General features: G+C 42.5%; 1 protein-coding gene across 4 annotated transcripts in view; it reads right to left on the bottom strand.

The window, feature by feature from the left end:
• The window catches only part of SLC22A23 (solute carrier family 22 member 23), a 103,897-nt gene that overhangs the window by 63,511 nt on the left and 23,068 nt on the right, over window positions 1–17,318 (bottom strand). For all 4 annotated transcript variants that reach the window (XM_081918212.1, XM_081918209.1, XM_081918210.1 and 1 more), the window contains exons 2-3: window positions 17,179–17,282; window positions 13,948–14,102 (exon numbers count right to left, since the gene is read on the bottom strand). In XM_081918212.1, the coding sequence (XP_081774338.1) occupies window positions 13,948–14,102; window positions 17,179–17,282 (259 nt within the window). The remainder of the gene's footprint in view (window positions 1–13,947; window positions 14,103–17,178; window positions 17,283–17,318) is intronic.

The raw sequence follows: 17,318 nt of genomic DNA, 5'->3' as shown, positions 1-17,318 counted from the left end.
TTGGTGGGAGCAAAATACTAGAGGGGGTCGGCTAGGAGCCATTTCCATCCCTCCCAATGCCATTTTTGAAAAGGTCATATTGATATGCAGCGTTTCACAAAGGTCACTCCAAGTTAATTCCATAAATTTATAGATTACTTCCTAGCTGAAGCAAATGGAAGACAAACGAGTAAAGTCATCTGGAAATCACTGCCAATGCGCCACACACACAAAAAGGACCAGCAAGCGTTATCAACCATTTCCTCTGGAAATCTCTAAGGACACATTCATTAAGTTTAAAATTGCATAGTTGCATTGACTGAAGTGAATTAAGGAACAAATATATAAGTATTCAGATAATCAGCATTTGTTTAAAACAAGAGTCTACACACGTTGTGTTCAACAGGCCAAGACCAGCCCAATACATTTCGGCACTTGCGGCAGAAACCAAAATGGCTCCCCTGCCCGATTCCCCGCCAGGGAAGATGTAGCTCAGGAACAAGGGGGGAAGAAAGATCAACATTGGGAACTGAATGTCACATGCTTCTAATTATTTTAGGATCACTTTTGCATAACCCTTCTTACTCCTTTTCAGAAAAGTATCTTCAGGTCCACAAGACAATATAGGATCATGATGCAATCCAGGAGACAGTCCCTAAATTGTGGAACCTCCTCCCCACAGAAGTGCACTTTGCACCTTCATTATACAGCTTCCACCAAATACTGAAGACAAGCTTCCTTACCTGGCCTTTGACAGTAAATGTATTTTAATGGGCCCTAACTCTTCTGTTTTGTTTAACTTATCCTGTGCTGTTTTTGTTTGGCATTGTTTTGTTTGCTTCAATTGCACGATGGTATTGCTACAACCCACCATGAAACCTTATGGTAAAGGGTGGATAAGAAAGAAATGTGCAACTAAGCAAATACATAAACACTCATAAACATGCATAAAGAAGCACTCTTTGTATCAGGGTACTATCAGAAGGAGCTGAGTGGTTGAGTGGGAGAAGGGACTATTTTAAGACCAGACATGATTGTTCCTCAGAAACACTAATACCTACAGTCATCATGAAGGTATAATTGTTATCATAATATACTTTGCTTTTTAATTTTGAATATATCCAAGATGAAGCTTCTGAAGCTTGCTGTGCATTTTGCCACCCCTCCACTGAAATGTCTTTGACCCCCAGCTGAACCCCCAAATGCAACGACATTTGAGCTTATCGCCACACTGCTCACCCTTTGTTTCAAGGACCTGGTGTACTTAACACAATTGGTATATCAGGACTGCCTGAATTTATGAGCCATGACTGTTGTGCTTGGCAAAGAACTAATGTTAACACAGCAGCATTTGCAACGCCAGGGCACTTTGCTGTTTTACAGCAGAAGGCAATCTGCAGGGGCAAAATACTTTTATACAGTACTCGATTTGACAGAGGGTCAGGAAAGCTTTAATGGAAAATTAAAAGCACCATAGCTTGAAGGCATTTCAAAACGCAGACCAAATGTCTGAGCATGTAATGAAAACACTGCCTGCACCACATTACTGGAGTCCTGAAATACAAATGTTTGATTTACTAGGTCTGTTGACTATCTTAAGCAAGCACATTGTGTAAGGGACACAGGGAGGGGTGGAGAAGCCTTAATCAATTACCACATTTCATAGATAGGTTTCTGTGGTTCCAGGAAGTACTAAAAGACAACACCATTACATCACAGAGTATCAGCTAATAAGCCTGTGGCCCATCTAAACTTGAACCGATGGAAATTCTTTCCAATTCAAGTATCTCAACATTATAGACTTTCTCCCCAGCGCACAGCAGTATAAACACCACACAGCTACATTTAACTGAAAATCAGATTAACATTTTTACTGTCCCATTAAAGAAACCTAGTAGCACTCATTTTCTGCATACCATCATGCAAACTATAACACTGTGAGGAGGTGGAGACTGTGACTAGAGGCCCTGCATTTAATCTTCCTCTGGACCTGTCTTTTGCTGTGAGAATGCAGAAACCAGGAATCTTGTGCTTTTTATTAAATGTACATTTGCACATCTGCAACATTAGCTCTCTCCTAATGTATAAGCCCTTGGGACACAGGTGGCGCTGTGGGTTAAAGCCTCAGCGCCTAGGACTTGCCGATCGAAAGGTCGGCGGTTCGAATCCCTGCGGCGGGGTGCGCTCCCGCTGCTCGGTCCCAGCGCCTGCCAACCTAGCAGTTCGAAAGCACCTCCGGGTGCAAGTAGATAAATAGGGACCGCTTACCAGCGGGAAGGTAAACGGCGTTTCCGTGTGCGGCTCTGGCTCGCCAGAGCAGCGATGTCACGCTGGCCACGTGACCCGGAAGTGTCTCCGGACAGCGCTGGCCCCTGGCCTCTTAAGTGAGATGGGCGCACAACCCCAGAGTCTGTCAAGACTGGCCCGTACGGGCAGGGGTACCTTTACCTTTACCTTTAATGTATAAGCCCAAGAGAAGTGAAGGTGCAGAACTGCAATGAAGACACACTGTAATCTCCTGATCAACACAGTGTTCCTTCAGTGCTGTAATGCTAAACTGATGGTTTATATTTCCCTTCCTGAGGGTAGAGTGACTGCCAGATCCCTGGACAAAATGCCTTACTCCAAGGCCCAGATTATTTACTGGCATCTGCTCTCTGCAGGCTTCTATTTATTTTCGGCCGCGTCTCCTGAAGTGCTGTTAACAAAAGCTTACTGTTTGTGACAAAGTCAGACTACAGTCCAGTAATTGAGAACTGGTCACATTGGTTCCCTAATAATAGTTCAAAGACCAAACTGGGGTGAGGGGCAAGTGGGGAGATATAAAGCCCTTGGATATAGTCTTCTTATTTGGAGAACTCAAGTGTGTTAAACTAAATGATAGCCTATTAAAAGGACTATCATTCTTTTTAATGACCGTCTGTTTAAACATTTGCTGTCCAAGGTGGTACAGTACAGAACTGTAACACATCACAGTTTCTATGTGGGAAATCCCAACTGTTTGAAAGTGACTCAATTTAAACTAACCACTTCAAATACAAGAATGCTTTCCAAAACTTCTCTCCAAAGCAGTGCATTTTGACACGATGTGTTATTTTATATAGGGGGAAATTTCAAACACTTCTAAAAATTCAGGGAGTGAATATTTGAACTGGTCAACTGAAGATGGTGCTGCATTTGCAGTCTAGAATACCCAGTGTTACCAGTTTCAGATGCAAGACGTCTTAGGACACATTTTAATCCACATGATGAAATTTACTTTTGGATCAACCCACAAGTGTACATGCTTATGACCTTGTAAACCAAACCAAGAGATTCACTGTTCTGTTTGCAGAAAGTGTGATCATGGCCACCTTGCCTTCTGTCCTTGCTTGTTAAATTAATGGAATCAAAATACACATTATCAGCGCATTCTACTTTAGCAGAAAGTTGTAACAACAATCCACATCATTACATCAAAATTTGGCTGTTTGTTGTCCTGCCTTTAATGCTATTGCTTGGTGCATGTGCATCAATACATTCTGTACCCCTTTGCTCCTTTTCAAAAAGTTCCAGATATTGATCAAAGCAGTTCACCAAAAGAATTGCTTAAGCGGAATTATAAATGTAGGAGAATTGATAAGAGGAAAAGGTTCCAGCTGAAGAAAAAGTGCAGCATCTGATGAGCTAATATACAATCAAATTTCAGCACAAATTGGAAACCAGCAGAAATCCTGACTTGCTTGCTCAAAATACAGACAGGGTCTTGGAGTGGATAGGTCTATGTTTTTATATGCTTTAGAAATGCTCACTTGATTAAATGGAAAGGGGGCTGTGTGTTGTTGTACAGTCAACTGGACTAACTACTCAGCTACAAGATCTCAAATAAGCTTTGAAGTGCAAACATAGCACAAAGCCTTACTTTCTTCATGCAGTTTTGAAGAACGGTCTGGTTAGTTTCCCAGTGAAACCATTCGTTTGTGAGACCATTGTGAGACTTACTTCCAATTAAATAGGAATATGAGATCCTTTGAAAACAATGGAATCAGTAACTAATGTCTAATGCAAGTTTGATTTCTTTCAAGAGGACTTAGCAACAGCTCACTTTTGCTGGAATGAGGCCTCTGTGTTTAAATGTCTTATTTCACAAATTTAAATATAAATTCTGTAACTATACAACCTACAAATTTTCAGATAAATCTCCAAGCTGACCCATAGTAAGTAGAATACACATCTGCTAAATGTTATTGAAATGACCTTTGTTCTGGGCCAGCTAAGCTTGAGTTGGAAGAGTGACTGGATCACTGAGATTTGCCAAAACCATCTACTTCCAGTATGTTCACATCACTGCTTGTTTCCCTTTCCCAATAAACTGTGTAAAGGTAAAGGTAAAGAGACCCCTGACCATTAGGTCCAGTCGTGGCTGACTCTGGGGTTGCGACGTTCATCTTGCTTTATTGACCAAGGGAGACAGCGTACAGCTTCCAGGTCACGTGGCCAGCATGACTAAGCCGCTTCTGGCGAACCAGAGCAGCGTACGAAAATGCCATTTACCTTCCCACTGGAGCGGTACCTATTTATCTACTTGCACTTTGACGTGCTTTTGAACTGCTAGGTTGGCAGGAGCAGGGACCGAACAATGGGAGCTCACCCCATCATGGGGATTCAAACCACCGACCTTCTGATTGGCAAGTCCTAGGCTCTGTGGTTTAACCCACAGTGCCACCCGCGTCCCTAATAAACTGTGTAGGCAGGTATAAATGTGAATGAATTTGCCTTTTGTATGCCATCCCCACAATCATAGAATTGTAGAGTATTGTAGAGTTAGAAGAGGCTCTAAGGATCATCTAGTCTAATCCCCTGCAATGTAGGAATCTCAACTTGATCACACATGACAGATGGCCATTCAACATCTGCTTAAAAACCTCTGAGGAAGGAGAGTCCATAACCTCTCATGAAAGTCTGTTCTGCTGTCAAACAGCTCCTACTGTCAAAAAGTTCTTTCTGGTGTTGAATTGGAACCGATTTTCTTGTAACTCGAATCCATTGGTTCTAGCCTCTGGAGCAGGAGAAAACAAGCTTGCCCCATCCTCCAGGTGACAGCCCTTTGGATATCTGAAGATGGCTCTCCTCTCAGTCTCCTTTTTACCCGGCTAAACACACACAATTCCCTTAACCGTTTCTCATTAGGCTTGGACCTCTACTTCAATTGCCCTAACTTTTCACAGCATGATCACATTTCACAGTTAGGGAAACCTGGGTTAAGAAAGGTTAGTCACACCCGTCTTGAGTTTCTTCAGCCGTCAATCAGCTCAGCACTTCTGGGAATAAAGGAGCTGTGAGCTCACCAAGGTAATAAGAGATCATCAACAGTGTATGATATACAAACTAGTCTCATATTTCAGATATCTTAGAAAATATGTCCTGTTACTTTCGGTCAACATTATCAAGGTCCTCTCACTGTCCTCAGCCAGAAGACCTATGAAGACATGACCTACACTGCCAAGGGAGAACTGGAACTTTTGTATGGCACACCGTAACAGGATTTCTTGTGTCACATACACAAGATTATTTCTCTTTAGAATAGATTACTTGCAAACCAAAAAAAGGTGACAGCTGTAAGTAACTTAGGAACACAGGAAGCTACTTTTTGGATGTAAAGAATTGTTATCAAACAAAACTGAGCACTTCACCAAACTATAATATCCAGTTTGTGTGTGTGTGTTTGTGTGTGTAGCATAGATATGTCCAAAGAGAAGGGAAAGGCAACAAGGAGAGAGAACATCAAAACAACTAGAGAAAAACACAAGTCTTTTACGAATGCACTGGAATAGCACAATGATATTTTAGTCTTCAAAGGCAGGGCTCTGAATGCTCCACTTGGGAAATCCCCAATTGCCATTAGAGAAAAAAGGATTTTAAATTTGAAAACTGCTTGAAAAAGAGCCTTGGGATCTCAGAGCCACGGCTAGCTATTCAGCTTCCTCCTGAGCCCAGTGTTCACCCAGGAGGGCGGTGCACCTTGCAGCTGAACCTCTACCTTGGAGCCCAAACTGTCTTTGTGTTTCTAAACAGAAACTTCTACTGATTCACCGGTAAATATCTTCTCTGTGCACAGTCCCAACTGCTAGCACTTGAAGTTTAAGTATTATATCACAACCGCAGCCTCTGAGTTAGAAATTTCCCAGGCCAAAATCTGACATGCCTTTGTCAAAAACATAATGCTTACAGAGTAGAAAATTGCAACGAGTGCATAAGAATCCAATGAAAAGTTGATCAATTTAAATGATAAAAAGCAGCAATGTTTTAAATTTGCAGTGCAGCAAGTTCAGAGAGACAAATGGCCACTACATGAAACCTCCCAGCTATCCCTGGATCCCATGTAACAAATACCCAATATTTCCATTATCTTTATTTTTATATTTCCATTATCAAAACAGCACTTCCAGCAGTTTTTTGAATTATGCAACCAGTAAGAGTGTTTCCATGGAGCACTGGCACAGGGATGAGATAATAAGGAGGACATTTTACTAGTGAATTAGCCCTATTACTAGTGCTATTATTATTATTTCCCACCATTTCTCTAAGGAGCTTAAGGTGGCATACGCAACTCTCCCCCTCTCCAAAAAGTGAGTTACAGTTTTTCTGTGATTATTTTGAGCAGCTTTATATATCTATAACCTTCTGGTCTACAGCCCATATGCATGTTCATTTCCAAATGGACTTGGTGTTAAAGTAGTTAAGTAACTGGCCATTCAAATAAAACAGGAGTGGAAGATTCACATAGACCAGGCAAAACTGAGTAACAGCAATTTGACTCTAGATCTGTGCAGGAACTCACAAGCAGCAAATAAATTTGAAAAACAAAACGCTGACAATTTTATTTAAGGTATTCATATTCCCCCCTCTTAATCACACTGATTAACAGGCACCTAATGATATAAACATCTCAGTAAGACAGCTTAGCATGGCAGCTGTTAAAGCAGACATCAAATGACAATGGGGGAAAACAGTCACAGTGTTATACCTGCTAGCCTATGCACACACACTTCTTGGGAATAAGCCCCATGGAACCCAGTCAGATGTACTTCTGAGTAAACACACATAGGGCAGATTTGTGTGTTGCATTAGACACTGACAAAAGCTGCTTGCAGACACTTTATGGCTCTTCATGAAACCTCTTTACAAAACAGCTACAGGAAAACTTTGACAAAAGATTCAAGTGAGATGATCTAGTGTGTCCTGTGGCATTAGGAATGTATGTACCTTGCTCAGTTCCAAGATCCTAATCTTGGTAACTGACAGGATATTCAGGATGGAAACAAGACGTCCCTTTGAATCTACTGCTTCCTTTGGAAAGAGGCTGTAGCCACAGATATGTAGGAGTTATGACTATGCTGCTAATTTATATTCTGTAACATACAGGGAAAGTCATCTTCGCGGTTTCAAAAGTTACTCCTTCTGCACCTAGTTTCTTGTAAAGAATACTGCTGGGGCTATGAGGGGAAAAAAACCTAATACATCTATTGGATTTCTAGATTTGTTCAGATATATATTTTCCAGATAGCTATCATTATGATTTTGACAGGGGACCTGGGGAGGGAGTTCCCCAAAAACCTTTTGGCACCACAAAGAAGCAGTCAATAATTAAAAACTAATAATAAATAAAACAACAAATTTTGGAGTGGTGGGCACAGAAAATCTTTGGGTGGGAGGCTATGGTCCATGGGCTGAAGTTTAGCCACTCCTGATATAGAATGAGGATCAGGATTGGTTCATTTATCTCTGTCAATGGAGCTGCATGCTGAGCTTGTTCTTCCTGCTTTTTGCTATTTCTGACCAAGAGGCAAACTTCCTAAATGGGGACAGACTCTGCCTCTTCTGTACTCTACTCTGGTGATTGGGGGGTGGGGAGAGAAATCAATTCAGTTCACATCTAACAGCAAACCTACCTAATTTTCACTTCTCAAAACAATGCAAGAAACTGAAAACACAGCCATCCTTTGAAATTCACAGTTCTCTGGATTTTGTAACGCAGTTCTCCAGCTGAAGAGTATTCATTAAAATGCATTGTATTAGGGGAAACGGTTTGCAAAAAAATGTGTTTATATTAGGAGAAAATCACACTAAAATGTTGGTGAATTTTGCTGGTGATTTTTTTTTAAAGAAAGTTGCAAATTGTGGCAGAAATGTGGAGAACTTAATTTAAGGTTGGAAAGATGTGAAACTGAGAGAAGTAAAAGTGATGGATCTGTCCCTACCTCAGCACAGTCTGCCTTGATGAGGTATAGAGATGAAATTAGTTCATGCTTCCCAAAGCAAACACTGATATGCTTTGAAATTTGCATTGCTCTGAATTTTGCAACACAGTTCAACAACAACAACGCATACAGAAATGTGTACATTGGTGAAAATAGCATACAAAACTGTATTATATTAAGAAAAATTAAGTCCACATCAAAATGTGCACAAATGTTTGGGCAGGCATTTTTTTTAGTGGGTTGAATCGAACATTAAGATTAGAAAACTGAGCGAAACCAAATCTGACAGATTAATTCATTGCTACCCAAGCTACCATCTGCTGAGCAGACATCCTGGCAGGAGGGTCTGCCTGCTAGCAGCTATGCCAAATCTAGGAATTATGTTTGGTAAAGTATCTCATCAAGCAAGATTAGGGCAAAAAGCAAAGTGAATTAGACGTTTGTCAACTGTCCTTTGGTGGGTTTCTTCTCCTTCTTCTTTTTCACCTAAGCCTTTGTAAGAGCATAAGAATAGTTTTCTTGAGATGGCTGATTCATCGGCTGTGACCCTATCTGGGACCTGCTCACAATAATTCATGTTATTGTTATGTTTCATCTAGATTAGACTACTGCAACATGCTCTACACAGGGCTGCTTTTCAAGGTGATTTGGAAGCTTCAAGCACTGCAGGTTGTGGCAGACCTGTTGCTCATGGAGGGCAACTGATTGGCACAAACAACAACTATTTTGTACTGGCAGCAATGGCTACTATCACAATTCTACACCCAGTTTAAAGCACCTTTAAAGTCCTTAAATCAGCCTCCCCCAACCTGGTGTGATGCGTATTTTGAGACTATAGCTCCCATCATAACACTAGAACTCATGGGTGTCCAATGAAGCTGAATGTTGGAAGATGCAGGAGAGATGAAAGAAAGTGCAGCTTCATTAAACTATGGAGTTTGCTCCCACAGGAGGCAGTGATGGCCACCAACCTAGATGGCTTGAAAAAAGAATTAGACCAATTCATGGAGGAGGGCTATCAAAGGCTACTAGCCATGTTGGTTATGTTCTGCCACCACAGTTGGAGGCAGTGAAGAAGAGGAGCCTGGATTTGATAACCCACTTTATCACTACCCTAAGGAGTCTCAAAGCGGCTAACATTCTCCTTTCCCTTCCTCCACCACAACAAACACTCTGTGAGGTGAGTGAAGCTGAGAGACTTCAGAGAAGTGTGACCAGCCCACGGTCACCCAGCAGCTGCATGTGAAGGAGCGGGGATGCGAACCCGGTTCACCAGATTACGAGTCTACCGCTCTTAACCACTACACCACACTGGCTCTCATGGCTCTCAGTGATGCTTCTGAATGCCAGTTTGCTGGAAGCCACAGGTGGGGAGAGTGTTCTTGCACTTAAATCATGCTTGCAGGTTTCCCACAAACATCTGGTTGGCTACTATGAGAACACAATGAAGGATTAGATGGATCATTGGTGTGATCCAGCACACTTTTATGCTCTTTGTCCTCGCTGGCTGGGACTGGGGGGGGGGGGAGTCTTGAAGGGCACCAGGTTGGGGAAGGCTGCTCTAAATAGTTTGAGGCCAGGTTACCTTCAGGACCACCTATACCTACACAAACCTTCCCATGACCTGAGACTGGACCAACATTGAGATCCACCAGAAGGCTTGGCACATGAGGCCAATGGTGCTGCCGGGTTTGTGGGGGCGCTTCAGGCAAGATGCTCTCCAGGACACTCTCTGTGCCATTTTCTTTCCCCCTTTACACTAGCCTGGTTGTTTGCTCCTCCATCCTCCCATTTATCATCTTAGTGGCAGGAAGGGAATAAAAGGGTCCCTTCTTTCCCTGTGTGAGGAGTGGGGGAGGAGAGAGAAGGCGAGAGAGACAAGGGACCTATCCGTTCCCTTCTTTGCTCACTGGCTGTTTGATAAGAATGGATCCCTTTTTTATTTCTCTTCCCCACCCCCCACCACTGAAAGAAAAAGGGACCCATTCCCCTACCCCCTTCTTATCAAGCAGCAGAAATGGGAATGAAACGTCCCTTTCTCATTCTTTTTCCATATTTCTTTTAGAGGTGGCTGGATGCACTGGAGCCAGCATGCATGGCCACTTCAGATCGGAAAGCGACCTCTTCCATTCCCTCCTCAGACAGCTGCTTCCACCTGCCTCTTCTCTCCTCCATCCCCATTTCTCTCTCTCTCTTCCTGCTCCCTCTCCCTCCCCCCCTTTACCAGGTAAGCACCATCACAACTTATCTTTTCAACTCTGTGTAGATCAAGTGGGAGGCTACTAAAAGCAGGGCCCAAACAACTGCGCCTGCCGTCTTCAGCTCTCAGAGTATCCTTGGACCCACTCTGGGGAATTTAAGTTTTCTTTCTTCTTTTTCAGGGGTGTGTGTGTTACTGTCTGGAGCTCTGCTCCAACCACAGCGGAGTGCCTTTGGTTTCCTCCTCCTGCAGCAGCAATGCCAAAGCTCTAGAGACTCAGCAAATGGCAGAGATCAATTGTATAAACTGAACAAGCCTGAAAACCTTGGCCTTGGCCCCAGATAGCCTTGTACCCCTTGTGTTTATTCTATTCCAGCTAAAGGTCCGCGAGGTTCGGTGGCTGTAGGGGAGAGGAGAGAAACGTACAGTTCTTTCCCCAACTTAACACACCCATTCTTCAAAGAGAGGCTGTTTCTGGACAGATAACTCCTACTAGCGCTATTAAAACCACTGCTTCCCACACCATCACTGATACTGTGTTCTGTTGCCCCTACCACCCTGGTATGTTCATAGCTGCTATGAGTGGGAAAGGTGAAGGTCCAATTCAATTGAGCAGACATAGGTGGGGGGGAGGAACTGAGCAATCCTTTAAAGTCAATTATATAAAGCACACATGCATTTAAAGACGTTTACCCAACACTACCCATGAAATGAAAAAAAAAGTCTCTGATTCTCTCTCACCCCCCAGTGGATGACCCCACAACCCACTAGGTCCCCCCCAGGTTCATTCTCTCCCCATTGTGCACCCCCCCAGGCTCATCCTCCTCCTGACTCTGCCAGCCCGTGACAGTTGCTCTACTAAAACTATTTGCTTTTCAGGGAGGGCTTCCTACATCTTCCTCTGCCCCCTGTACACACAGACCACGGTGGTAGCAGAGAGACCTGTGGCAGCCCCCGTCCCCATCTTGGAACTCAGTCAGAGCTCTACTCTGCAGACTGCTTATCATAATGTGAAAACGTCTATTTCAATTGCAGCAGAGGTTACTTTGTCGTCGTATTTTTCCTTCGCCGCATTTTAAAGCAGCCCGACAGCATTTTCAATAGGCGCAGCGACTTAATTCTCTACTACAACAAGATTATTTTCAGAGGCCAGCCACCTATGCTTCCTAATTTTGCAAGATGGTTTTTAGCTCGACCATCCATGAAATTACTGAACACGCCGCAACTGTGTGCAGATCTGTGCCACTGCGTATATGCTTTTGTGCTCTAAGGTTAAGGTCGTCATAGAGGTGGACCACAGCATTTTAACGAGGTAGGTGTTAAAAATGACAGGAGCATCTACCTGAAAAATGGAAAATTATTTCCACTTGCATAGATTTATACACTTCACCATTTCGCTAAGAACTACTGCTGTCCTTAGGTGACCCTGTTAGAAGTTTTAAAAAACAAGAAAGGAGGAGAGAGAGAGAACCTTCCTTGTCTTCTAAGAAGAAAATATGACACATTAGCCATTAGGTAATGAGCAAAAAGGCATCTGCCCATGCTTAGATACACTCTTCACAATTAGTTCTTTCACTGGCTGAGCCTTGACTCGAGGGCTCCCATAGGCAGAGGATGCTTGCTTGTCAGATTTAAGGATGATTTGACAGTTCTAACTCCCTGGTGCTCACTAATTTGGCCTTGACTCTCCTCAAACAGCATATCTTACTCAAACAGCATATCTTACTCAATCCTGTTCTTTCTTAAGAGTTTATGATGGCAGTAAGGATTAAGATTTTCCTTCTGAAAGCATTAGCCATAATCAAATGTTATTGTCTCCAATCACATGACTATTTGGCATCAATGTTTGTATACTATACTGCATGCCATTTGAGTGACAGTAAGCAAAAGCCTTTAAGAGTCTACTCAGAAGAACGCTACATTGACTTCAGTGGTACTGACAGGTAAGTGAATGTAGAGCAAAAATGTATTCACAGCAACAATGCATGTTGAGGTTAAGAGGTACAAATTTAGACTTGATGTTCATAAGCGTTCAAAGGACTGGAGAGGATCTAACAAAAAACCTGTCAAACAAAAAAACTCTCTGCTGATTTTCTGATTGGGTTTGCCATGTGATTAAGGGACTGCCACTGAAGAAACACAAGGCTCAAAATATGGATCCTACCAATTAGTCCATGAGATTTCAGTTTCAATTTCTGTTGAGTGGAGATTATAGGTCTTAAGCTTATAAAATAGTCAGATTCACCAAAATGGTGAAAGAAATTGAAGTGCTATAGTGTCAGGTGATTAAATATAAGAGATAATATAATTCAACAATTGCATTTTGTATCAGCACTGAAAATTAACTGCATTATTCTTGTTTGGTGGAATATTTCTTCCCCACCCCCATCCCTTTCTATTCAACTTGGTAAGCTCAGTACATTAGATCTCTGGATAAATGCTATAATGCTTTGAGCATGGTGTAATATTGTTTCTGCAAGCTGCCTTGAGGGCTTTTATGGTGGAAAAGCAGTGTATGCATATTTAAACAGACAAGCAAATATCCCATACTTTATTGACATTGGCTTGGTTCCAAAGATGCCCTTCCACTAGCAGAAAGCCTCCTCCACTTACAAGAGTGATTTCTAACCAAGCGAAAGAGTGTTGCATTCTGGTTGTTTTTTTAATGTGTCTGTACTAGAGGAGGGGTAAGGGAGCTCACAAGCCTGGGGCTTGTTCAGGTAATGCTAAACCACAGTTTAGTGTTACATCCAAATGAAGCAAATCACCCATTTCCTGCAACTACATGTAAAACTGTATTAAGGATGATGGTTTACCATGTAGGGTAAAATAACATTAACAACTGCATGCTAATAATTGAAGAATCCTGCACTCTACTGATACTGAGGCTTTCTTTTTCAACTCGGGGCCTCCTGGAGATACAGATAAAAAAGCAGTACTAAATTATTACCAGAAACTCCTTATAATGAACCAATGCATCAACACACAGCTTTCACTTTAACTGAGGTCTCACTGATCTCAGCCATTTGAAAACAAAACAACATTAGCAAATTCATGGAAAATGTCTCTCTCACTGTATATCAGTTTCTGAGAAGTCAAAGAAAGCTTCCATGATTAGGTTCAGGGTACCATAGATGATTGAATGCTGGAAACAAATAATTATGCCACATCTGTGAGCTTTCAGAGGCACCTGACCGGCCATAAGTGGAGACTCAACTGTTGGCCTGGGTGGACCTTTGGAGTGATCCAGCAGAGTTCTGCTGATGTTCTTATAGAGGGGTACAGATTTCAGTAAGAAAGCACTGCATTACTACTGCTTCTGTCTTGATACTGTGGTTATGAACTAGATGCAAGGCATTCTGTCTAGTTTCCCCAACAACATGACACAAGAAAATGCATGCTGAATTAACATTTTATCTCTCTTTTTTTCCTGCATAATGTTGAAACACAGTCTGCAACAAATTCTGGCATACAGAAGAAGATACGTTTCTTAAGGTAGGCAGGATGCATTACAAAAGCAATACTTACTCAGAGCGTACAACGAAAGGATTATTCCAGCCAGGCAAAACCCTTCGAAAAACCTGAGTGTGCTGAACATCGTCACATTCACGGAGAGGGCCACAGATAGTCCAAATATCAAAATGAATAGAACAGAGAAGAGCAGCACTGGCCGACGACCAACCCTACAGAAATAAAAAGAGGAACAAAGCCAAATGTATTTCAAATTCCACACTCCATTTTTCAAATGAGAGTTCTGCACTGGATGCAACATTCCCTACCCCCCAACAACTTTGATTCTTAAATTTCTCTATGGAGATACTTAGGGAGCAATATCACACAGTAGGTCTGCAAGCAACATGTGTTGCATTTTGAAATAATATACCTATGTTCTTAGAACAGCAGGTTCCACTCAGGTGTTCTTAGGGAGGGGGGGTGCTACAACCAGGGTGCCCATCTCCAAATGCCACCTACTCCTCTTAGATAGCCTAATACCGTTCATGTTTCTTCATGGGTTAAAGGGTGAATAGAAAGGAGATGTGAAGTTCAGTGTGGAATGGGCACCCAGAGAAGGGTCTCCAATAACAATACTGATGAGTGCTAAGGCTCATATGGGAGCAGCTGATCCTTCAGAAACCTTGGTGCCAAGCTGAATATGGCTTTGCCAGCTCCTTGAATTGTCTCCATAAACAAATGGTAAGCCAGCTTCTCATAAGTCAGGGGCAGGGGGCCTGTGACAAACTATCAGTGTTTGCCAAACTTGGGTCTCCAACTGCTTTTGGACTACAGTTCCCATCATCCCTGACAACAGCTCTTGGTGGCTAGGGATGATGGGATTTGTAGTCCAAAACCAGCTTGAGACCCAAGTTTGGCAAACATGGATCTAGATGTTGTTGGACTACAATCCCCACCAAACATGATCATTGGCTATACAATGTACTGGCTGCGCTGATGGGAGTTGCAGTCCAACAACACAGAGAGCCTCAGGTCCCCCACTCCTGTCTGGGCATCAGGATCTGCTTTCCAGTGGGGCGGTGGGGACAAAGACCCACTGGGTGTGTCTAAAAGCTCTCTAGAGTTCTTTTTTAATTTCTTATATTTCAATCCTGACTGTAGACTCAGCAGTTTCATCAACATTTGGTTTTGATGGGTGGTTTGGGGGCGAGAATAAAAGCAAACCCTTTTTCATTCACAAACATTTTGGTGTCCTTATTATCTAGCAAAATGCACAGCACCCAGTGGCGGAGGAAGAGGAGTGTGGGGGGAGCGCACCGTCCCCAGCAACGTGATCTCAGTGGGGTGCCATCGCGGCTGCCCCCCCCGCCTGCACTGGGTGCCACGCCCCCACAGGTGGCATGCCACACCCCCCAGGATGTGTGCCAGACCCATTCCTACCTGCTCTCCACCCCCTGGTGCCGGAGCGTGAAGCTCCGCCACTGACAGCACCTACTTAAAAATGAATTTCTCAAAATCGCTATTGCTTTACATTGAAGAAGAAGAAGAAGAGTTTGGATTCGATATCCCGCCTTTCACTCCCTTTAAGGAGTCTCAAAGCGGCTAACATTCTCCTTTCCCTTCCTCCCCCACAACAAACACTCTGTGAGGTGAGTGGGGCTGATTGGTACCTTTCAAATGGCCAAAGATACACACTGGAGCTGTTCTTACCAAGACATCTTGGAATAAAGGCCTCTCACAACACACACAATTGTTCTAGTGCCATTCCCATCTTGCGCACCAGTTCTCAGTCCACAAAGCAAATAGACGCAGCTAAAAGGAAACACCCCTTGAAATCAAAAACCCTACACAAAAACTCTTTCAAGTATGTATGTGTGTATATAACGTGTCTTATTCCTTAAGGAGCCTGCTGTGTGGATGACTATTTCCAACCAGCAAAGCAGAAGCAGGTGGAGATGCTATCTATGACCGCTGTGCCATAGATTGCAGCCATTATCCAGATGAGATCAAAGTCCTAACAGCTAATCCAGCCTCAAGTAACGAACATGTTTAATAAAGCACAGTTTTGGTTTCTGCTGGTTGCCAAGCAACAGGAAGATGGTCTAGCAGGGGTCTAACAAGGGATTTCTTAGTTTGGTCTATTTACATGTATGTAAGACCATTTGGAGAAATATATTCCACAATAGCTTTTCTTGTTTTATTTGTTTGTTTGAAGACCAAGAGAGGCATTTTTTCTGACTGCAGCATAGATTCAGTGTTTTGCATCTCCTCCCACCTACTGCCTCACTCTTTTTGTTCTCCATGGAACTAGACCTGCTAGGAAGATTCTCAGCTGTATCAACAAGTTGCAAGAAAAACTATGTGCTCACTTCCAATATGCAATGTATTTAGGAAGGCTTTTTTATTTAAATAAAGTTCAGGGCATTCAGTAGTGCCAGAGGTTGTTAGCCTTTCATTTTACTGATCACGAAACATGCCTGACTATGTAGGTCCATGTGGGTCATCAGTTTCCATGTGCATCACTTGCAGAATCAGGTACTGGAGGCACATTTCTGATGCACGCCGGTATGCTCATCAGAGAGTGGGAATTCTATATGGAACACACATCTCCATCTGCATACTTGCATAACTGGTCATGTAAAAATACTTTGTTTTGAAGCACAATTAAATTTGGATTGGGATGCAAGAAGGAAGAGCTCCTTTTGCAAAACACAAGAATTTCCAAAAATAAAAAATAAAAATGCAATTTTTATTAGTATTAGAAACAACTATTTTTTTCTATTCAGATTTGTATATAATTTGTACGTCAGCGTTCTATTCTCTTACATGATTGGGCAGGAATAAATTTATGTGTCTCTGGAGGAATTACATCTTTGTACTGGGGAAATACTGCGTATCATTTCAGATTAAGTAGCACTTTTGTTTTCCTTGCTCTCTCCGTCTTCTTCCCTTTTTTTAAAAAAAAATGTTGTTACATAGTGACCCAAAGCTGTTCCAGCCACCTCTGCAAGGCTACCGCAGTTTAATAAAATTGGGCTGCCAGCCAGCTTTAGTGCAAGTACATCAGGTTAAGCCACCCGTTATCTCAAGCACCTTCTTTAAAAATTTAAAATGACTTCATTTTCCACAACAACAATATCAATCAGCGGCAAGTCAGTTGTGAAATGCGCTGCGCTTGTGACACACGCATTGAAGTGGAATGCCAAAGAAGAGGTAATAGCATTCAAGGGGGAGAGAAAAGCAGTTTCATAATGCTTTAGAGAGACATATTTATCGCTTTTAATCTCCGTGTGAATTTGCACTTACCAGTCAGCTATACATCCTGTTATTAGGTAGCCAAAGATTAATCCTACAAGCAGGGAGAATTTTGCGATGTGGACTTTCCAGGCAGAATCACAAACAAGATCCCACTGGAAAAGAAGAAGAAAACAAGATGCATTTAAAAT

The sequence above is a fragment of the Podarcis melisellensis genome, assembly GCF_964234715.1.
Source record: "Podarcis melisellensis genome assembly, chromosome: 7".
Classification (NCBI taxonomy): Eukaryota; Metazoa; Chordata; class Lepidosauria; order Squamata; family Lacertidae; genus Podarcis; species Podarcis melisellensis.
Note: the sequence above shows the minus strand (reverse complement) of the source record. Positions and strands in the feature narration are given on the sequence as shown.